The sequence below is a fragment of the Diceros bicornis genome, chromosome 8 (assembly GCF_020826845.1).
Source record: "Diceros bicornis minor isolate mBicDic1 chromosome 8, mDicBic1.mat.cur, whole genome shotgun sequence".
Classification (NCBI taxonomy): Eukaryota; Metazoa; Chordata; class Mammalia; order Perissodactyla; family Rhinocerotidae; genus Diceros; species Diceros bicornis.
In genome coordinates this window covers 2,723,950-2,745,629 of record NC_080747.1, presented here as the reverse complement: position 1 = coordinate 2,745,629, position 21,680 = coordinate 2,723,950, and the positions used below count along the sequence as shown (strand labels likewise).

The window sequence follows — 21,680 nt, the reverse complement described above, 5'->3', positions numbered from 1 at the left end:
GGCCACAGAGACCTGGCTTGGGGTCCTGCCTAGGTCTGCGTGCACATTGCCCTTCCTATCTGTGAACCGGGATGGGAACACTACCCTCCGGACGCAGCTGCAGTAGTCCCCCCACCCAGCCCCAGAATGCGTGACTGGGGGCTGCAGCAGAGCTGCCATGGGAACCTCTTCTGCAATTTCTGTACGGCTGTGGAGACAGGGGCCCCGCTGGTTCCCCATGAGTCAGCTCTGCTGCCCGCATGGGGCGGAGGGGAGGGCTGGCGGCTGGCTCTCCACTTTGGTCTGGGGATTCGCCTGGCACCACAGCTGTCTCGCTGTGCGCCCCAAACCACATGCTCTCTGAGCCCCTCTCTGTGCAGAGGGAGGGAGAGCAGAAGCTGAGTGGGTACCTAGCTTGGCACACAGTGGGTGCTTGGGGCACGGTGGGTGCTGGGGGCACAGTGGCACTGGGGGCAAAGTGGGCACTGGGCAGTGGTGTTGGGGGCACGGTGGGCGCCAGGGGCAGAGGGCACTGGGGGCACAGTGGGTGCTGGGGACACAGTGGTGCTGGGGCACAGTGGTGCTGGGGACACAGTGGTGCTGGGGCACAGTGGTCGCTGGGGGCACAGTGGTGCTGGGGCATAGTCGGTGCTGGGGGCAGAGTGGGCGCTGGGGGCAGAGGGCACTGGGGGCACAGTGGGCACTGGGGACACAGTGGTGCTGGGGCACAGTGGGCACTGGGGGCACAGTGGTGCTGGGGCACAGTTGGTGCTGGGGGCACAGTGGTGCTGGGCCCCTCTCCCATTCAGACACCTCCCCCGGGCCCCTGCTCAGAGCACCGCTCATTGGGGGCCACTCCCTGGAAGCATCCAGAACAACCCCAGCGGCCTTGCTGTGCGCTCTCAGGCCTAGGGCCCTCTCTGACAAACCTGACATGACAAGACACCCTCCCCCTGCCAACGCCAAGAAGGGAGGGGTGTGGGGGGCCCCTCAGCACTCCGCTGCTCAACGTTGGGGTTCCACCGAGGCAACCTGGGCTGATGGCTCCGTCTCTATTTGCTTCGGCCCAATACCACATGGTGGCCCTGCCCACTGGCCTGGCCTGCCACCCTGTCCCCTCCTGACTAAAGCTCAAGCTGTTCTGTAATCAGGCTCACTCCAGCCTCAGGGCCTTTGCACGGCCTGACCCTCTTTTCCAGGCCTTCTCAGCAGCCCAGGCTTCTGCTCAGATGATCCCTCCACAGACAGGCCCTGCCAGACCACCCTCTAAATGAGGCCGAGGACAGGGGGACAGGGCACGGCGGCCTGAAGGGTCCCACTGTGCCCCCGGGAGCCTCAGAGCACAGACCAGGGGCCTGGGCAGAAGACCTGGCTCAGAGCCGTGGACCACAGTGACCTGCAGAGCTGGCGGGTCTCCTGGGCCGAGCCTGGCCCCCAGTGGAGGCCACCTAGAGAGGACACCGTGTGTTGGCCTGTCGGGGAGGCACGAAGCGGTGGAGGCGGGCCCCTGACCCGGCAGGCTTGCTTCCTCGCTCCCTGCAGTTCTCTGGCTTGGTCCTGCCCCCCTTTCACCTCACCGGAGAGCCCTCCTCTCCTCGGCGCCTCCCCCCCGATGCGTTCGCAGAGCCCCCCAGGACAACGGCTCCCTGAGGGCAGCTCTGGGACCCCAGCACCCAGCACGAGGCCGACACTCGGGGGGTCATCAGGGTCGCTTTATTGGGGGAAGGCTGGACGCTGAGGGGCATCGGGGCGCAGGGTCCAAGGAGCCCTCTGAGCCAGCTGTGGCGAGTGTCCGGGGCCAGGCCCCCTGCCCTCTCCTGGTTTGGCTCCAAGGCCCTCAAGATGGGCTGAGGCTGCCCCTTGAGATCGTGGCCTCCACATGCATGTCCATGTGGGGCAGCTCAGACGAGGGTGGGGAGCGACAGCCGGCGGGCGGGGGAGGACTGCGGGCAGCCTCAGACGAACGTCGCGTGTTGCGGGCTGGCCTTGGGCTTGGCGGGCCCACCTGGGATGGGGCTCAGGCCAGGGAGGTCTGATGTTAGGGGTCCGCAGGCCTGTGACCTCCGGGGGCCCGTCTGCACCCCCAAAATGCTGCCGCCCAGTCCGGATGCCAAGCCAACGACACGGTCCACATCGATGATTGTGTTGACTGGGAGGCCTCGGCTGCCTCGGGGTCCACCTCCTGTCACAGGGATAAGAGAGAGGCTGTCACCTGTCTGTCTGCCCTGGGCTCTGGAGCCCTGCAGGCACCCAGGACAGGAGACCCCACCCCACCACACCCTCCTTGCACAGACCCTGGCCTCAGGACGGGTTCCGGAAACACTGAATGCATCCCAGAGGCAGCTGACCTCCAACTTGGGGCCCCTCAGCCTGGGGCAGGAGCACTGGGAAGATCTGCAGAGCGCCAACCTCGTGGGCCCACCAGCCCTCGTGGGCCCACTGCACGCCCGGCACGGCGGAGAGGCCCCGGCAGACACGCCACACACATCATGGGGAGATTCCCTCGGCCAAGGGGGCCAGGGCCGTGAATCAAGAGGTTGGTGCAGGAAGCAGGCAGTGGGGAGAGCAGAGGCCGGGGCTGGGTGCTGGGTGCTGAGGTCTGGGGGTGCAGGGCCCAGGTTCTGGGCGGTGGGACCCGGGGGAACCTCTCACCTATCACATGGACACCCAAGGCTCTCTGTACCCTGCCCTCATCCAGTCTGTGCCAGGCCAACAGGGGTGTCTCACCCACTCGGGGCTGTCCCCCTGAGCTGGTTCCTGCTCCTTGGGAAGAGCTCAAGAGCTGTTCAGCGCCTGAGCCCCTCACAGCTCTCCACTGGCCAAAGCCCCCAGCCTTTCTCGGCCACTTCCTCCTCATTCTTCCTGGTGGCGGTACATGCCCCTCCCCAGCCCTGATGATGCCAGCTGTCCCCTCGCCAGGGCTGCAAGTGGGGAGGGTGGGTGTGCCCGGTGTGTGGGTTTGTGTTTTGGGAATGAGGACGCATGCTGTGCTCATCTGGTGGAGCTGGGATGGCAGAGGAAATGGGTAGGGGGAGGGGAGGGGAGGCGGGGTCCAGAGCCCCACGAGGGCTCCAGGAGGATGCTCAGGGGATCCAATCCACCTCCCAGGGTGGGGTGCAGACAGCGGAGAACATGTGGGGAAGCTGTCTCCACCCACCCCCACCCCTACTGTGGCTCAGGAACAGAGAGCCACCTGCTGAGGCCCACAGCACTATCTTGCCCTACCTGCCCACCCCACCCTGGGCTAGTATGGCCCCCCTAATTCCTCCTGGGGGGCTGTCTGCAGGGCTCACCCTTAGGCTGCGGGGGCTTCGGGGAGCTGGTAAGTGGGGCCAGGCCCTCGGCCATGCCAGGGGTGCCGGGGGGAGGCACCCCTGCCTGTGCTAGGCAAGAGGACCAAGCACAGTGTGGGGGTTGTTCCAGACGGGGCTGGACCCTCAGGGCAAGGCCCCCCACCAGGCACCCTGGGCCTCCACCCATGGACCTCACTGCTGGTCGTCTCTCAGGGCTGCAGCTCACAGGCCAGGGTAGGGCAGGGAGGGGCCTGAGCCTGGCTTCCAGCCCCCCACCAGTGCCCCCTCAATGCGGCCACCCGGTTGTCCATCTGCCTGTGGCCTCGGGCCCACGTGTTCCCCCTTACAAACTGTCGTTTCCAGCCCCTGCGCCAGGTGCTGAGTGCCCCTCTGTGCTCTCCCACCCCATCCCCAACACCTGGGGTCGTGTGTCCCCTCCTCCACATCAGCCCCTCTTCCAGGCTGCTCAGTGGTCAGCCAGGCCTCGGGCTCCAAGCCCCCACCTCACCCCCAGGAGTTGCCAGGCTGCCTGAAACTGCCTTGGAAGCTTCTAGACCCTGGGCGGGGGCAGCCCCACCTGCCTGCCAACCCCCACCCCCCGGAGAGGCCCACCTGCCCAGAGCTGTCACTGCTCTGTCACGTCCGGCTGGTCCCTGGCGGGGCCCCTGGAGGACAGAGACCTGTCTTCCCAGGTGCAGTCCCCAGGGACCAGTGTGGGTGGGCACAGTGGGCCCTCGGAGCTTCCTCCACTGAGCTCCCCTGGCTGACCCCCAGGATGGGGGCCGGGCAGTGCTGCCCGGGTTTGGGCCCAGGCAGGACTTCAGGGCCCTGGTCTGGCCAGGGGATACGCAGGAGCCCTGGCGTATCTGCAGGGCTCGGTGAGGGGATGTCCTCGGTGAGCCTCGGCCGAGGAGGCTCCTAGCCCTGGCCTGTGGCCCACATCAGACAGACAGGCTGGAGGAGGAGTTCAGTCCCCAGGGACAAGGGGTCTTGCTACCATGACTGCTCCTCCCTGGGCCTCAGTTTCCCCAGCCTTGCTGGTGGAGGTGAGGACTCTTCTTTCCTCGTGGGTCCAAGGCCTATAAGCGAGATTGGGGATGGCCGTGGGGGTCAGGAACCTGTGCTTCCCCAGCTGCTCCGTGGCCCCCAGAGTCGCCTCACCCCACTGCACCCCACGCCTCCGGAAGTGCCTCATGCAGGCTCTCAGGCAAGTCACAGCCTGCGGGCAGGGGCGCGGCGTCCTCTCTAATCACAAGTCAAGGTGGCAGATGAAGAGCCTTTCACCCCAGCCTCCACAACATATCGGCATCAGGGCACCCGGCCCGCACGTGCCATCCGCCCCCCGGCCTCACAGGGGGCTGCTCAGGCCAGGCTGTGTGTAACCTATTCAGGCAGGTCCGGCAACGGCAGAGCAATGGGAGAGATTTTCAGGAAAAGCTGGCCCTCCTGAGGTCCAAGGGTCCACATGGAGCAGCCGTGACTAGAAGCTTCTCCCAGACAGTCCTTTAGTCATTCAACAAATGTTCCACTAGGGCCACTGGAGCCACCCTATCCCCTGCTTGTCACTGTCCCCATGGCTCCAAGTGCCAGGCTGCAGGGCCGGAAGATGAGGGGATGGGGCTGGCTTCGCCTTGGATTCAGGATCACGGAAAGACGCAGGGGTTTGCCCCCTCAATCATTTGTCCCCATTTGGGGCATTTGTCTAGAGTGTTAAAGGGCCACACAGGTTCAGGGGCCCAGCCCTCTCCTGTCCAGCCCCATATGACCCCTGGGAAGACGGAGGCCTGCAGGGGGATGGGCCTTGGCCACAGGCCCCTCTGACCGCCGGGTAGCTCAGTGGGCTCAGGACAGGGAGGAATCCCTGTTTCTGGGGACAGGCAGTTTGTCCATGGACCAAGGACAAGTGTGTCACAGGCAGGGTGGCCGAGGTCCAGGCCCTTCCTGCCTGCCCAGCCCAGACTTGCTCTCCTGAGTAAGTGGCAGCCCCAGGCCCGTGACTCAGTGGCAGGGGCCCAGCCCCAGGCAGCAGGCGGGCGTCATGGCCTCCGTGCCAGGGCCTGCCCAGAGCAGCTGCCTGCTCGGCCTCCTGAGGCTCCCCCAGCACTCCTCTGGTAGGGACAGCAGCACACAGGACCCGCAGGGCTCCAGGGGCCGCCATTTCCAAAGGGAGCTTGGTTGTGCTCTGTGCACGAGGTTTGCTCCCTGCGCGGCCTCATTCTGATCCCCCGTCTCACATCCCTCAAACACCCAGACGTGAGGCTGGACCCAGACCTCGTCTCCCACCCCTCAGGCTGCCCCTCTGCTGACCGAAGTCTGCAGTTCCGACCCTGCAGTCAGGCTGTCCCTGAGGGGACCCTGCTGGAGCCTCCACGGTAATCTGGAACCTCGAGAGCCCCTCCTGGGAGCCTAGAGACCTTCCCTTTACGCATGGGTCAGCCCCTCGCCAGCTGTCTGTCGTCTGTCCCTCAGGCCACCCCTTCATTTGTCCATTAGCATTCTCTGTGCTGGCTGCCAAGTCTTTGGTCCTTAAGGCTCCATGTTGGGAGAAGGTGGTGGCGAGTCAGGACCCTCCTCTTGGGGTCAGCGGGGGACAGGGTTGCATGGTAGGCCAGGGCGGTGGGCATGGCCAGACCCTTCGGCCACCTTCAGGCTTTCCCTCAGGACCCAGCCCCAGCTGCCTGTCCCACGGTCCTTCCTGCCCCCAGAGGGACCTTCCCCATCCACTAGACACTTTGCTGTGACTTCTGCCCCCCATGCTCTGAATCATCTGCGAGGCCGGGTCCTGCCTGTCCTTTGAGGACACCCCGCCACCTCCTCCATGAAGCCTCCTGGGCTGTCCCTTGGAAGCTCCCAGAGCACAAGGAGACATGGATGCAGCTGAACTGGAAAACTCAAGGCAGGGAAGTGGCTGGAGCAGGGACCCCATGGTCTGCCCTGACCCGCCTCTGGCCTCTGCTGGCCCTGGGCACCCCATTTCGTTCTGCATGCTTCCACAGAGGCTGACTGGGTCCCCATGGGAAAGAGTGGGGACAGGCCCGACTGAAGCCCTGGTTCTGGCTCGTGACACACCCAAGGTCATCCTCCACGCAGTCCCCGGAAGCCAGGACCATGACTGTGTCTGTAACGGGGAGGGGGAGCCTGGATTAAATTCCTCATTCAACAGATCTGCACTGTGCACCTACTGGGCGCAGGGACAGCAGCCACAGCAGCACATGGCGAGGGGAGGGGGCATCTGCAGGGAGAATGGGGACCAGCAGTGGCGGGGCCACATCAAGTGCAGGCATGCAGGCCGGCACGCCCGGGGCGAGGATGCAGGTGGGAGCTCCCTCAGTGCCAGCCCCAGGTGGCAGCGGGTGGCCAAGGCCCAGGACCCCATGCTGTGCTGGAAGGGATGGTGGGAGTGGGTGTAGGTCACGCTGTGGGCCACTGGTGGCCCATGGCTTCCACTCTGAGATCAGGTGGAGCAGACCAACTGCAGGGCACAGTGAGGAGGACACAGGGAGAGGGTGGGGCAAGCGGTGGGAGACAAGGGCTGTTGGCCCGAACAGCCAGGACGACAGAGTTGTCACAACCCACGCCGGGGGTCCGGGGAGGAGAGGCTGGGCCAGCTCGGTCAGCCCTGGGAAGTCCATGGAGGCCGATAGAGCGGGCCGGGCCAGTGCAGGAGCCCCCAGGCATCTAGCAGGAGATGGTCCACTCAGGGCCATCTGGCCAGGGCAAGGCCGGAGCAGCAGAACATGCTCCGCTGGAAAGAGGGTTCTGGAGAGGCCAGAGCCTCCCTAGCAGAAGGCTGCCCTCCTGGTGACTTACAGCCCTGAGGCTGGTGGCGGGGCCGCTAGTACCAAGGTGCCCCCGAGAAAGCCAGGCAGCCACCCCACCCGCACCATGGTTTGTGCTGGCGAGGGCGGGGCTGTCTGCCCCTGGAAGACAGGTGTTCATGGTGGGGAGGTGTCCCTCGGTCACCCCAAACCTCTGGTGGAGAGAGAGGATGTCAGAACGGACGAGCACAGACTTGGAGGGACGTGGAAACAGGAGGCCAGGCCCTGGGCTGGGGAGAGTTGCACATCTGTCCTGGGAGGCCCTGACGCCCCTGGGGACAGGCAGCTGGACCAGAGCTGCAGAGGAGGCCTCCCCATGGCTGTTGTCCTGGACGCAGCTGGAGTAAGGTAGGGTTTCCTCCAGGGTCCCCAGCCCAGGGCTTCCACCTCACCTGGGACTGGCCAGGTATGAGACTGTGGCTGGCAGTCCAGCCTAGGGGTCGTGGAGGAGGGGGTGTGGCTGACCACTGAGCAGCCAGGTGCAGCTGGGCTCCTGGGACTCATGGCCACACCAAGGGCATGTGGTTGGCTACCTTTACTGCCAAGGTGAAGGGCATTGCCCCTCGAGTAAGCACATGGCCTCTAGTTAACTGTCCAGCTCCGTTTCCATGGAAACTTTGTTACCAGCCACAGAACCTGCTGGCTGGTGGTCTGCGTGTGAGTGAACAGGGAGAGCTACACATATCTGCTAGGAAGTGAGCTGGGGGCTCCCTGAGAGCCGCCACTCTGGTAACTGGACATACCTTTGGGGACCCTGGACGTTATGACAGTGGGGCACGAGGCCCCAAAGTTGGGGTGACTTCTGCCCCACCCAGTGAGCAGCACCTCCTCGTGCCTGAGCCCCCGCTTCTCCTGGGACCCCAGGCCAGGGTGGCTGTGCGAGGACTCCTCCCCTCATGAGAGGAGAGGTGTGTGGCCCTGCTGGCAGCTGGGCTCCTGCGTGATCACTGAGGGGCTGCACGGCTGCAGAGAGCAGCTGCAGAGCTGGCTGAGGAGGGGAGCAGGGAGCCAGCACGGCCTGTGGGGCCCCGGGGAGCCTGGCCTCTGGAAAGGGCTGGGAGGGGCTCAGCCAGGACCAGACCCAGGCCTCCAAGGCCAGCATAGCCAGGTGGCAGTGAGGGGGAAAGCCAGGCTCTGCCTTGTGGGCCTGGATGAGGGAGCCTGGGGGGCGGTGCTGGAGGGGCGAGGGGAGGGTGTGGGGGGTGTGGAGGGCCCTTCCTGACCCTCTGGCCCATCTGTTAGACAGAGGGAGGGCAGTTCAGGAGAGACTTCTCTGAGCCTAGGCCCCCGGGAAGGGCTCCAGACGGGCCCTTGCAAAGACCTCCCCCAAATCCCACAAGGTCGAGACGCGCACCCTGGTCACGGCCCGTGGACCCTTCACTCATGCATCGTGTTGATGCTGAGCACTGAGTGTAGGCTCAACGCTCAGCCCTGGGAGCCGAGGCCAGGACCTGGCCTCAGTCCAACACTGTCTGAGTGTGGGGGGGCCTGGGGCCTCCGGTCAACGCTGAGGGCGGCAACTTGGCTGGCTCTGGACACCCCTCCCCAAATTCAGTTCAACGGATGTGTTTTTCTCACTAGGAAGAAGGTACTCTTTATCCGCACACCCTCTCTGAGTATGTGGACACAGGAGTCTTCTCCCAGAGAGTAAGCAGACCTGTGCCACAGCACCACCCTCTGCACGGGCCGTGTGGGACCAGCACTCGGAACCTGACTCTCGCTCTGCCGGACCTGAGGACACACACCGCCCGCCCCTCTGGGCCTCCCAACCCGGGACGGAAATGCCAGAGGACGCCCACCAGCTCCCAGGGTTTTTGCTGGAAACAAACAGGTCCCAGTTAGGAAGGCAGCTGGGAATTAGGATGAAAACAAGCACAGGATAGGTTTTCAGGTTGTGCCTTTGGAAGGAGCACTTCACACCAGAGGCCCAGTTCTCGGTCCACACGTCCTTCTGAATATCTCTATCCTCTGGCCACACAGGGCGTTGACAGGCCTCTGCGTACGTGAGCGCTGGGGATCAAGGGCCAAGGTGGGCAAGCAGTGTGGCTCTCAGAGGCAGACCCTTCCTACTTGGGGGCACATTGCTGGCATCACCCCAACCAGCTGCACAGTCCAGACATGGCTGTAGGTTGGAGGATCCAAGGAGCATCCCCACATTGTGTTTCTCACCCTGGACAGAGAATCCACAGTGGCCTCCACGCTGCTAAGAATACTCCACAGCAATTGTTAGGGTCTATGAGAGTAAGTCTGGAGGAAACCCGCCTTCCCAACCTGGGAGAGACAACGTGGTGCTCAGTCCACACGCGCCCTGGCCCAAGGGTCTAAGAGACCTCGTCAATAGGATGGAGGAGTCTCAGGTGTGGGTTTCCCTGCATCGCAACGTGGAGGCAACCAACACAAGGCTTCCGTGGACAAGTGACTCTCCACCACAGAGAATTTGTAGGAGAGGGCTCACTCCGAGGCCTCCTCGCTGCTGCCCGGTCAGGCTGGCTCTAGACTGTGCTGCACAGAAGCAGCTCAGTCCCGAGGCCCCTCCCAGCAGGCAGCCTCGTCAGCTCTGAAGACGATGGATCACAGACCCTTCACAGCTCCTCACGGCCCAGCTCACTGGCCTGTGGCCAAGCCCCTCCCACCCTCTCTCCTGCTCAGGACAGCCTGAGAGCCAAGGGTTCAGGGTCCCCACAACCCAGGGGGCTGGGGGGCTAGCAGTGGCCATGGAACTGGTCCTGGCCAGTGGTGGTCAGGAAGAGCCTGCCAGGGCGCTGGGAAGACCTGCCTTCCCACACGGCTGGTGACAGCCCCCTCTGCCCTGAACATGTCAGGGACAACTAGTGCACAGAGGGCGCTGATATCCCCGAGGGACGAGCCTGGGGAATGGGAAGCGCCTGGCCTGGGTGCTGATGGTTGTTAGGAGGGAAGACTGAGCCCCGAGTGGGGAAACCGTGTAGGCCCGACGCCACAGGAGCTGAGAACAGGGCAACCACGGGCCGGCCAGCCAAGCTCGGCCCCAGGCTGATGAGGAGCAAGCCAGAAGGACTGGGCCTTACTGCTCACTGACCACTGCCTGACGGCCAGTCTTCTCTCCTGGAGGCGACAGCACACGGGGGAGGCCATACCACCAAGCCTGCCCTGTGTTCTCAGGCAGGAAGCCCCTGGCACACTAGGCCACAGCCCCGTGTGTTCAACTCCCCGTTCCTGCCCTCGTGGTGGCCCGGGGTCGGTGGCCCCCACTGTCAAACCTGCCCTCCTCGCCCTCCTCATCACTGCGGCCGCGGCACAGTGGTGTTTGTGGGTGTATATGAAGCGCTCAAGAATATCTGTCGAGTGAATGGTAGGTTTTTAAAAGGCAGTATATTAAGGTAAACCCAATGAATTCCATTAAAATATGTAACATTTTCCCTGGATTAAAATACATCTACAGTTTTTTAAAGTGGAAACAAATTTTCAAATGAGAAAAGAGTTTTAAACCAGTCCAATGATGAGATCAGAGTTTATTACTCTTGGGAGAACACAGACTCAAAGCACAGGTGAAAACTCCACACGGGTATCTACAGCAAAGCGCAGAGGGAAAGTCAGGCGCGGCGCAGGTGCGCAGATGGGCTACACGCAGGGGAACGCCGTGCTTCTCCTGGTTCTGTGTCCACGCGCTGTCTCGGTGGGAAGGCGCCAGGGGAGCCTGTCCCACACAGCTCCTGTCCTCCAAAGTGCCCGGATGTGTACACATGTACAGAACACAGTGACAAATGTCCCCTGGCTCCCCATCGAGACGTGGGCTGCAGGTCCGACAAGACCTGATCCTGGGGCAGGGCTCAGACTGCCGTCCGCATCCTGGACCAGGGGCCCGAGCAAACGGGGACATCCACGTCGCCCCCAACAGCAGATCACCAAAAGTGTCCATGCATCATGGAGCACATAGAGGAGAAAGGGCAGCCGCCAGGGGCTCTGAAAGCGTACACTGAAAAGGCTCCTGGCCTGCATCATGGGGACCCTGGGACACAGGCACACAGGCCGTGGCCCAAGGGCGGGGCGGGGCGTGGAGCTGCTTCTGGAGGCTGCTTTCCCAGGAGGCTGGGAGCCTTGCTTCATCTTCCAACATTTGTGATTCTCGGGGATAGTTCCTGCCATCAGCCATTCCGTTCACCTTCACACACTAAATTCATGCTTCCATTCAGAGAAACGCCTGGACTATTTGAGGTCAGGGACCCCCACAGAAATTGCTCTGATGCCCTGGGCGCTGAGCCACTGCCTGGCGATGTGGGCCCACACACCTGCTGTGTGACCGAGTGGGTGGAGTGTGAACACCCCCGCGGGTGGACCACGGTGTCCGCGAGCGCCGTCCTATTCTAAATCACGGGTGGCTTGACTTATGTGCTCACAACGAATACTATTGTTTTTTTCAGTCTTGAGACTAAAACACTAAAAATATTAGCTATCCAAATTTTAAAAGTAACACATAAATTTTCATAAATTTCCAGGGCCTTGCTCGGTGGCTAATGGACCCAGGACTGAGGAGGAGGCGAGGGGAGCGCCGGTGTCTGTCCGGGTGCGGGAGCCGCTCACAAGCCGCGCCCTATCCAGAGCATCACACCACACCTGAACGATCCCTCCGGGCCCTCCACGACCCTCCTGACTGCACTCGGACCTCAGCTGCCTCCCGATGCCCTCCTTCTAGAAAAGGCAGAGGCAGCCACAATAAATACAACTGAGGAGGAGGAGGGCACGCTGCAGTGCCTTGCCAGATAGACCTCCGGAGCACATGGCTCACTTACCAGAGCTGCTTCTTTTTATTAGAAACTGGGCAGACAACAGCGGATGGACAGTGGAGGAGCAAAGAGTCAAAGGTGAGCTGGAGAGTCAAGCCTGGAGGTACCTGGTCTCGGAGGTCCGGCGGGGTCCTGCGGGGTGGGGTCCTGTGGGGCAGGGGGTGGCGGCAGTAAAGTGCTGTTGGGGCTGCTGATGTCGCCCTCCCCCGTGAGCGTCAGGTCGGCCACGTGCTCGCCCTCCATGGTCTGGACGCTCCCGGCCTCCGCTTCCTGCGTGCGGGACGTGGGGGTCAGGGGGCCGCAGAAGGGCGGGCTGTCGGCTGAGCTGGGGCTGGTCGCCGGGCTTGCGCGGCAGTCTCGGGCGGGCCCCTGGGGCTCTCGGGGCCGGGGAGCCTTCTCCCTGCCATTGCTTGTCGCCGTCCTCTTGCCGAAGCCCTTGGTGGGGGCCGAGGAGGAGAGGGCGAGCTCGGTGGGGCCGGGAGGCAAACGCAGAAACTCGGGCAGCACCAGGTCTTCCTTCCTCAGCAACCCGCGCTGGTCGTCTGCTCTGTTGCTCTGAGCTTTGGAAATGAGCTCAAAAAACTCTATTGGAAGAAAACCCACATTGAGCAAGTTTTAGAGAGTTTCACACTCAGGCGTGACACAGCACAAAACGCTCGTCTAGAAAGCTCTCCTTACGGCGTCCCGTCCTGAACTAAGGGCTGCAGGCCGAGCGTCTGCATTCTCCACCATCTGCCCCCACGGAACTGCGGAGGCAGCCCCGGGCCTCTAGCACAGCCTGTGTTCAGGAGTCCAACAGCACTGCACCTCCCTGAGGATTCAGCTGTGTGAAATCCAGACTCGGAAAAACCAAAACCCTTGACTGAACGTGGTCATGCGCGGCCAGTGCTTTAACGGCACGGCATCTGCTCTGGCCGAGGTTTGATCTCACTGGAGGCCCTTGACCCCTGAGTCCTGGCTCCCTTCTGAGGAGCAGGGAAGGGACTGGCCAGACCCTAAGGCCCGACAGAGCCAGGAGTCCCAGGCACTCCCACGTCGGGAGCTGGCGAACCTGCCCAGACAAGGAGGAGGACCCCGAGAGGGCAACGAGTGAAGCCAGGCCTCTGGGGTCAGCGCCTCTTGGCAGAGGGTGGTCCCGACAGGGCTCGGGAGCAGCGCCTGGCCCTCGAATCCCTCTCCCGCCCGGAGCTCCACAGCCCCTCTGGGCCTCCCACCTTCCCAGGTATCCTCAGATGCCTGCTGTATACTTCCAGCTTCCTGGCTCGCTCCTCCAGAGCTCTTTTTCTTACCTGGGCAGCTTTTTAATTGTGATTTGAGCTCACCATTCAAAGTAGAAGGTGTCTAAACCGAGCTCTCTCTAGCCTTTAAATTACACTTTTAGTTTTTAAACAAAGGCGAGGAGTTTACAATCCCAAACCTGAACAGTTCTCAGAAACGCACAAACTTCAGAGCGAGCGTGAGTTACCTCTGCCTCGCTGTGGCCAACAGAGGCTGAAGGAGCGGGTTTTATGGTTTTAAGGTTGGACTTCACAGGGAGCTGGGACAAGCCCAGCTGACTAGGAAGTACTCCCTGGATTAAAATTCAAGTCACAGTAACAGCTGTTAGTTTTGAGTTGCTTTTAATACTTCTCTTTGTTATACGCTTTTGGAAGAAAAAGAAATTTCCATCATCTCGCTCTCTCTCTCTTACATACATCCCTCCCGCTCCTGCAGGCCGGGGGAAGGGCAGCCCTCCTCAGGGCCTCTGACCAGCAGGGGTCAGTGAACCCGGGGCCTGGTGGGCCCGCCTCCTCCTAGCCTGGCACCCACCCCACTGGTGAGGACCCTTGGTGACGTGGACCCTGTAACACTGAGCTTGCATCTGAGTTGGAGTCCTGGCCTGAGGAGGAGACAGAGAGAGGGAGCAGGCGGAACCTGTCAGGACCACCGTGCTGCTGTCCCAGGTGGGTGCTCCCCAGCTCCTAGGGGGCCCGGCTCTCAGTATGAAAACTGGGGTTTTAGTAAAGTTACAGCGACAGCCAGAGACTGACGGGGGGAGCACATTCTCAGTGTGACAGAGATCTCAGTCACCTGATGCCAGTAGCCCAGAGAAAGTTCTAATGATTGTACTGGAAAACGGACATTGCATTCACTAAGAAGTGTGGAAGTTTTAAAAAGTACACATACCCTCTGCTTCGTCCAAATTAATTTTCTGATATTTTTTTTTCCCAATCTTTGCAATAGATTCTTCTCTCTTTGAAAGCCGGGGATCCCTAGCATTTTTTCCATTTTCTCCTCTTATTTTAATAGAATTAGACTTGCCTAGTGTTCTTTCCTCTCCCTGCATTAGAAGGAAAGTCAAAGTTCCACTTACATTTCAGACACATGACAACACACAATCCATCAGTTACAGACAAAAGGGTCTTTGAAATACAGATCGCATTGACAGAGACTACATACCCATCACAATGACACAGATTACAAAACCAAGAGCATGGCAGCACAACCACTCCCAGACCGGGAGAAGGTCAGTGACTCACAGGTCCGTGGGCGTGGGCACCAGAAAGGACCATGAAGAGAACTCCCCATGGGTTCAGGGCCAACCCCGAGCGGAGAGCCCACAGACAGGCTCCCCAGTGGGTGCACGGGGCCTGGTCCGCCCTGCGCTGCCCACGAGGAGCCAGGAAACCGTGCGGGCAAGGGCAGAGGGGAATTACCGTAGCCGAGTGGTTTCTGGAACTGGCATTTACAGCTATATTCTGTTTGACTGGTGCACTTTTCTGTTTATCTGTGGATACTGAACATAATGAGATAAGCTTTATAATTACAGTGAATCGCAAATCCCTCTGAACATTTAACTACAATCCTGTTCATATTGACTTTGAGAGCAAAGCTGGGGAGAGGCCAACGGCATTCGATATCCCTTACCTAATGTGTATGAACAGGCCAAAATGCCCCAAGCAGGACAAAACAAAGCAGCATCTTCTTCTACCTACAGCGTCTAGGGCAAGAGACGCTGGGTGAGGGTGGTGTGGAGGAGGCACAGAGGTCTCACCCTACAGTTACTAGGACTTTTTGGAGGCGTGTGAATGAAAAGCTCACTTCATGTACTATGTGGCACGAATATTCTTTAGAAAGTAGAAGAGTCTCACATCTATTCATATTTTCACACATGGCTGTCGCCCCCAGTCAGGGCCGCAGCTGGCCTCCACTGGCACTCACAGCCCGAAGCCCCTGCTCTGGCCCAGAACCGACAAGAGGAGTAGCCGCACTCTTGCCCACAAGCAGCTCTGCAAACACACTGCGTGTGCCAGCCTAAACTCCACCACAGACTCACCTGTGCACGAACAGGCCAGAAAGTCCAACCTTGTCAGACCCTGGGGGGGGGGCTCTGAGAACCCGCGCCCTTGCTGCACCACTCACCCCCCCAGCCTGGTTACCAGGCCCAAGAAGATTGCACGGCTTTCTCTACACCCAAGGACGGGCTCAGGAAAGTCTCTCCTCTGCAGCGAGGGGGAGAAGGAGCAGGCACTGGAGCCCCGGGGGCAGAGGGACCACCATGCCCGGGTCACCCCGAGGGGACAGACAAGTGACCCACGCTACATTTCAGAGCTGAGCCAGCCCTCAGAAATCATCTGGTCCACAGCCCTCGCTGGGCCAAAGCCAGGAAAGGGAAGGGGCAGCCCCAAGTTGCCTTAGGTAGCCCCTTACAAAGCCATCTCCTCACCCAGATAATCAGTAGGTGGTTCCAGAAAGCTCTCGCCACGAGATGCGCTTCCTGCTGCCCTCTGCCTGGAAGAGGGCCGAGTGCTCCTGAGGAGGAGCACAGGTCCCCGAGGCATCAGGGCGAGGCGTGGGGGACCTGACTGAGCCCCAGCCATCATGCTGTGGGCCCTGAGGCCAGGCACCAGGCTGTGGGGACCCCAGCATCCCAGGGCAGGACTGTCGTGGCCGAGGCAGCACGCAGGAAAGGGTTCTGTAAACTACCTGATTCCCCGCATACAAGGAACAGTGGGACCACCAACACCACCCAATCCTCCATTTCAGCTACTGCTGGGCCTGGGCCGGGCAGTGATGCCCCCAGCGTCCCGTGTCCCTTGTGCAGAGGGACTGTGAGGCCTCGCCTCCCAGGAATAGAGCACTCTGGTTAAAGCTCTCGACACACGGGCATGTTGGAACCTCAGAGCAATCCTGGGGTGGAGGGGTTTGGTAGGGCTTGTCACCCCTTCCTACAGCTGAGAAGACAGCTCAGGGAAGTCCTGCTCATCAGGAGGCACATGGCTCCCAGAGTGAGGTCCTCACGCTCCTGGGCCCAGAGCCTCCAGCCCACAGTCAGGGCTGGACTCGCCTAGGCCCCCTCAGACGCCCAGTTGGGGCTGAACTCTGCTATGGCAGGGGGTCACCAGGCCCCATGAGACCCTAAACCCAAGTGAGGCCATCTGTGGTGTCACTATGAGACCAGTGGGCAGCAGGGCTGGGGGCTCTCAGGAGGTAGAGTCAAGGGGACCCGAGCAGGCCGAGAGGACGGGGATGCATCAGGGCCTTGCTCACCTTTCCCTCTGTTGGGGTCCTTCTCCTCCAAGATGACACGCTGTCCATCCAGACTTGATATGGGGGCACCAAGGTCCAATGGCTCTTTCTCTCCACTCTAGAGACAGAGATGGTGCACTGAGTAACTCACCTAGACCAGAACTTTCCAGGACAGCTACGTGTGGTCCAGCTGCTGAGAGCAAGACAGTCGTCTTGGTCCACAAACTTCATGTTTTTAAATATTTAGTCAAGTTGGCATAAGTCTCAACATTGCTCATAACCAGGATGAGACAACCCCAAAAACCCACCTCACAGATCCTCAAACAATGTTAGGAGGTGAATGCTGAAAGCAAAACGCCTCCTTTGCAGACAAGGAAGCAGAGGTGGACAATTCTGGGAGTGGGTCCGAGGCCCGAGGGCAGCGCCCTCAGCTGTGCAACTCGGGGCCCTGCCCTCTTCTTGGGGAGACTATCTTGCTGTTCAGAGCCCATAACCACTGTTTAAAAAAGAAATCTGAACTTGTAGTTTGGCTTCTTAAATTCTCTGTCAGTCAGGAGAACAATAAAAGTGACAAATGCCAAGAGGGAGCGTGAGCGCCAGACCCCTGAAGGAGGCCCCGTGGCCCCGCAGCTCCCGCTGCGTGAGGGAATGGACCGATGGTGGCGGGGTCCTGCCTCGCTCATGACATTCCTGGCTTAGGTGAGCGCACACAGTCACTGAAGAGGGTCAGCAGGCGTGTCCAAGGAAAAGCCACACCCGTCACAGCCCATCCCACGAGAATTCTCCCCTGCTCCCAACTCTCCCTGGCCGAGAACCCTGAGGCAGCTGACTGCTCTCCCCGTGAGGGCCTTGGCAGCCGGAACTGCAGGGAAATGAGCCCTGACCACCCGCAGCCCTTCGGGACTGGAAGTCCCACGACGACCTCACAAGCACACAACCATGACTAACCCCATTTTACAGTTAGGGAAACTGAGGCACCAGGAGTTAAGTGATTGCTTAGGATCTCAACAGAGTAAGAGCAGGGAGGCCGACATGGAACCCAGGCCACATCCGTCTCCACCCGGCATATTCTGGACTCCAGGACAGAGGCTCTCCCTGCTGAGCTGGGGGACGGGGCTTCACGTTACTGTCAGGATGTCTGTAAACAATTTAACATGGTCCTCCCATTCACTTCAAAGCTCTTAAACAATTTTGGGGCCCATTTCAGAGAAAATTAAAATCCTAAAAATTCTTGAAATCATAGCTCTGATAAAGTTTATTTTCTAAAGAAGGAGAACGTGAGGCAAACATTGTATAATAAATCACCACATTTCGAAGCAAACGCGTGGAGCATGCTGGAACACAGCAGTGACCTTAGCATCAACGAGGCCTCAGTGGTCCGAGCTTGCTGGCCCAAGACATCTCCCCGAAAACGCCCTCTGGTTTCTGGGACAGGGACTCTGCTCTCGCCCAACGCCTGCTCTCCTTCGGTCCCAGAGGGTTTTCTTCCTTAACCCGTTCACATAATAACCCAGTGGCCCTGCTTGGAAATGCCAGAGAGATTTTTCAAAGCTACACGGTGTCGATGGGAATTAGAAGATTTACGTGAGAGTGCATCTAAGGCAGTCGGCAAAATACCAGCCAGCTGCCTCGGGTTTGAGAGGTCTTAGGTGCCAACAGCACTCTGTATCTGATCAGATTTGTAAACGGCGGGGATATTTCAGGGGGTTTTATTTGTTTGTTTCTCATTTTGGTTTCCCTGCACCAAAACCACATCTCAAATATCAACCCAAATCCCTTTGGGAATGACCAGGGTATAAATAAACTTGCTAAGCATTTCCACTCAGTAGGATGAGAAAGGGGGAGAGCAGAGGGACATTCTCCCATGCAGGGCCTGCCGTGGGGAGAAACTGAAGACCAGCATGTGTCCCTGCTTACGCCACAGCTCTGCTTTGTGGAGAATCAGAGGGCAACTGCATCACGGCAGGCAGGTGCGGAGCGTGCGGCCTCCGGGAACACAGCTGTGGCCCCATTCACTCACCAGTCTGGCCACCAGCTCACTCAAGTGCAGGCCGTATTTGGCCACCACGGGTCGCAGCACTTCCGTAACGGGCTTGGTGGGCTTGGCCTTGAGTCCCACCGACCGATTAATTGGAACCAGATCCAGCCTGGTTGGAGGGGGAGAAACAAGAATATATTTGCTACAAATAAATGTCAATTGTCACTTAGATATCTGTCTCAAGAGAAGAGCAATGCGGCACCCCTGGATGGCCCTTAGCACCTCGGGTTCACCCAACTCAGCCCAGGTGGGACCGTGGAACACCTTCTTCAGCACAAGAAGAAGGCCTGCAGGGGGCTTCTCTAAGATTTCGTGTGGGGCTGAGCCAGGGCTATCACACCAGGTGAAGAACAGACCCCTCTCCACAGGATGGCCAGCTCTGCCATCCAGCTGACCACCCCTGGGGTGCAGCCCTACTGTGGTTGTGGGGCAGGAAGGAAGAGTGACCCTCTGGCCCCTTGGGTTCCTGGGGTCTGCATGCAGCTGCCGCCCCACCAGCTCAGGATAGGGGTGTCGGCAACCCTTTCCCAGCCCACCACGTAGCAGCTGCCTATCTACTTGGCAAGCAGAGGCTAGCAAGGGAAGTCGTCTGGAAACCTCACGGACATGGCAATTGCATTGTTCTTACCGAAACAAAGTTCGCTTTTCTAGGCGCAGGTCCCTAGACTCCAAGATACTACTGTCTTGATGCAGCACCAGAGGCTTTGGAACAAAGGAAAGGAACAAAGAGACCAAAATCAGAGTGGGAGCAAGCGAGCGCCCCCGGAATGCTCCACAGCATGCAGCGGGACACACAGCTGTGTGGAACAAAAGAGCAGCTTCAAAAATAGCCCACCCGGGGAAGGCTGTGCTCTAAACAAACCACCATTAGCATGCAAAGGGTTCTGCGCAGCCTGACTCAACTCTCAGGATCGGCCTCCATCAGACACAGTTTAGACGAGGAGCACAGAGCAGAATTGGCCGCGAGGCCTAACACAGGCCAGGGCAGCAGGTGACCGGGCAGGTTACCCCACGGGAAGGGCCCCGAGCGTCCGGGCAGCGCCATACCTTGTCCCCGCCCACCAGGAAGAGGTCCACGGCGGCCCCGTTGATGCCGTGTCGCTCGCAGAGCCCGGACAGGACCTCTTTGATGGACAGCCCCGCCTTGACGAGCACCACACAGGACGTCCCGTCAGGCAACTGGATGCAGCAGTGCTTGGCGGCCTTGTCCCTCTCGGGCGCAGGGGTCCTGGCCTCTGACTGGGAGCAAGGAGACAGGCCGCAGCACAGGCGTTACAGGGAAGTGTGCGGGCGCCCAGAGAAGGGCCATCACGAGCTTGCCCACACTTAGGGAGGCCCAACAGTGTGTCTCATACTCCCATATCCAGCTCCGTAAACGCAAAAACGTTACGATAAATCTACACAGCGTACTGTGCCCAAAAGCCAAGTTGGTGGGGCTTCTGAGATAACACGGGAGAGGCAGTTCTCTCTCTCTCACCTACGGGCACTGCACAGTCATGCGCCACATGACATCTGGTACCATAAAGCCTAGGTGTGCAGGAGGCTCTACCTTCTAGGTTTGTGTAAGGACACTCTGTGATGTTCTCACAACGACCAAATCGCCTAATGACACGCTTCTCAGAACGCATCCCCATGGTTAAGTGAAGCATGACTGTAATCACAATCTTACCCTCCAATCTCTTATTCTAAACATTTACAAGGCGATACATAACTAGCTTTCCTACTCAGAATAGGATAGGCCCTTCATGTTGTGGTTTTCAGGGGTCTTGTCTTGGCCTCCCTGACCCAGAAGCAGACAGAGTCATTCTGTGGAGCCCACTGAAGCCACTCTGTGACCGTGGCCTGCCTTTGCCCGCCCCTCTGTCTGCAGGACTGGGGACCTACTGGGCAGGCTGATGGCACGCTGAGGGGCCCGAGGCCCAGCCCGGTCCGGGAGGCCTGTCTGCTGCTTCTCTCGCTGCTTCTCGTCATCTTTCTGGCTTTTCCCACCCCACCTCCCAGGACCAGAGGCCTCTCTGAGAGGACTGGACTGATGGATAGGAAGTCGGCCTGCACAGCAGCAGGAACACGCACCCTGAGGGGGCTACCAGGAGGTCATGAGAAGCTGGGAGGGGCAGGCGGGGCTGTGAGGGGCACAGTGGAAGCTTCAGCTCCCTCCCTCTTTGGCCCTCTGCTGGCAGAGGGCCTACCATTTCTGCCCAGAGTGTGCTAAGTGCCTCTCCTGGGCAAGGACGTGGCCCAATTCACCTGCCTACCCCTCTCAAGGACTCTCAGCTGCAAGGCACTCACCAGGGCTGCCCTGGTGAGTGAGACACACCCGCAGGGTGGGGGGGCGGTTGGGAGGTTGGGGGGTGGAGGGGGGTGGTCTGGAGTACGGGGACTGAGCCTTTTCAGATGAGCAGCGTCTGTGATTCGACAGCCTGCATTTCTCATGAACTAAGTCAGGAGCTTGGGAAATGGCTCTTTAGCACATCACCCAGCACCAGGACCCAGGCTCAGAGACAGGGGCTCCTAAGTGGGCGGCGTGTGGGCCCAGCCTGTGGCAGTGCACCCTGCAGCCAACCTCTGGGTGTCTCCTGGACACCTCCTCTGGGTCTCGGAGTCACAACGTCACTTCCTCGCTTGACACAGCCCCTGCATATGTCTTTCTAACAGACAACTTGCCTTGTTATCACTTCATCCTCACTATCTCCTCCTGACAGTCTGAAAATGTTTTTCACCCAAACATTATTTCAGAAAACCAGTTTGCAGGTGGGAGACTAATTACAAAACGGCCTCAACTATCCCCTGCCCACAGACACAGTGCAAGAATAAATGTTCTTTGTTTTAAGCCACTGGGTTTGGGGTTTGTTAGGCAGCAGTAGCTAACTGATACATGGTAACCCTTACAGCTTTAACTGAAGAAGAAATAAATTCTACATTCATTGTTGCTTGACAATTTCAAGTGACTAGTCTGCTGGCAACAGTAAGGTTTTCCAAAATTGGTATCAGACAAGAGCTAGCAAGCTAGCAGGTCCTCCCCAGTGCCTTCTCACCTCCCCTCACCTAATTGGAAATTGGGGCCAGAACAAGCAACCAGACAACCAGATTAGCAGGGTGTGAGAAGAGAGCACAGCGCAAGGCAAGATGCAGGCGCCCCCACCCACTGGGGCTGGGGTCTGGGTGGGAGGAGCCCCCCCAGTCCAGCCCCCCCTGCAGGAGCAGGCACGATGGAGTGTCTGAGTTATCAGGATATTCAGACGCTGAGGCAAAGACAAAGCACCTGCTTCACAGCATTTCG

At 59.8% G+C, this 21,680-nt stretch overlaps 1 protein-coding gene across 6 annotated transcripts in view; it reads right to left on the bottom strand.

Annotated features, from left to right (window-relative positions):
• Positions 1–1,652: 1,652 nt before the first annotated feature.
• The window catches only part of RGS12 (regulator of G protein signaling 12), a 130,420-nt gene continuing 110,392 nt past the window's right edge, over positions 1,653–21,680 (bottom strand). For 3 of the 6 annotated variants that reach the window (XM_058546626.1, XM_058546627.1, XM_058546625.1), the window contains exons 11-18: positions 19,448–19,639; positions 19,029–19,102; positions 18,383–18,509; positions 16,384–16,480; positions 14,550–14,629; positions 14,020–14,173; positions 11,961–12,437; positions 1,663–2,161 (exon numbers count right to left, since the gene is read on the bottom strand). In XM_058546626.1, coding sequence (XP_058402609.1) covers positions 1,935–2,161; positions 11,961–12,437; positions 14,020–14,173; positions 14,550–14,629; positions 16,384–16,480; positions 18,383–18,509; positions 19,029–19,102; positions 19,448–19,639 — 1,428 coding nt within the window. In that variant the 3' untranslated portion in view covers positions 1,663–1,934. Of the gene's footprint in view, positions 2,162–11,960; positions 12,438–14,019; positions 14,174–14,549; positions 14,630–16,383; positions 16,481–18,382; positions 18,510–19,028; positions 19,103–19,447; positions 19,640–21,680 lie in introns of those variants that run through there. The other 3 variants (XM_058546630.1, XM_058546628.1, XM_058546629.1) reach the window with 3 other exon arrangements.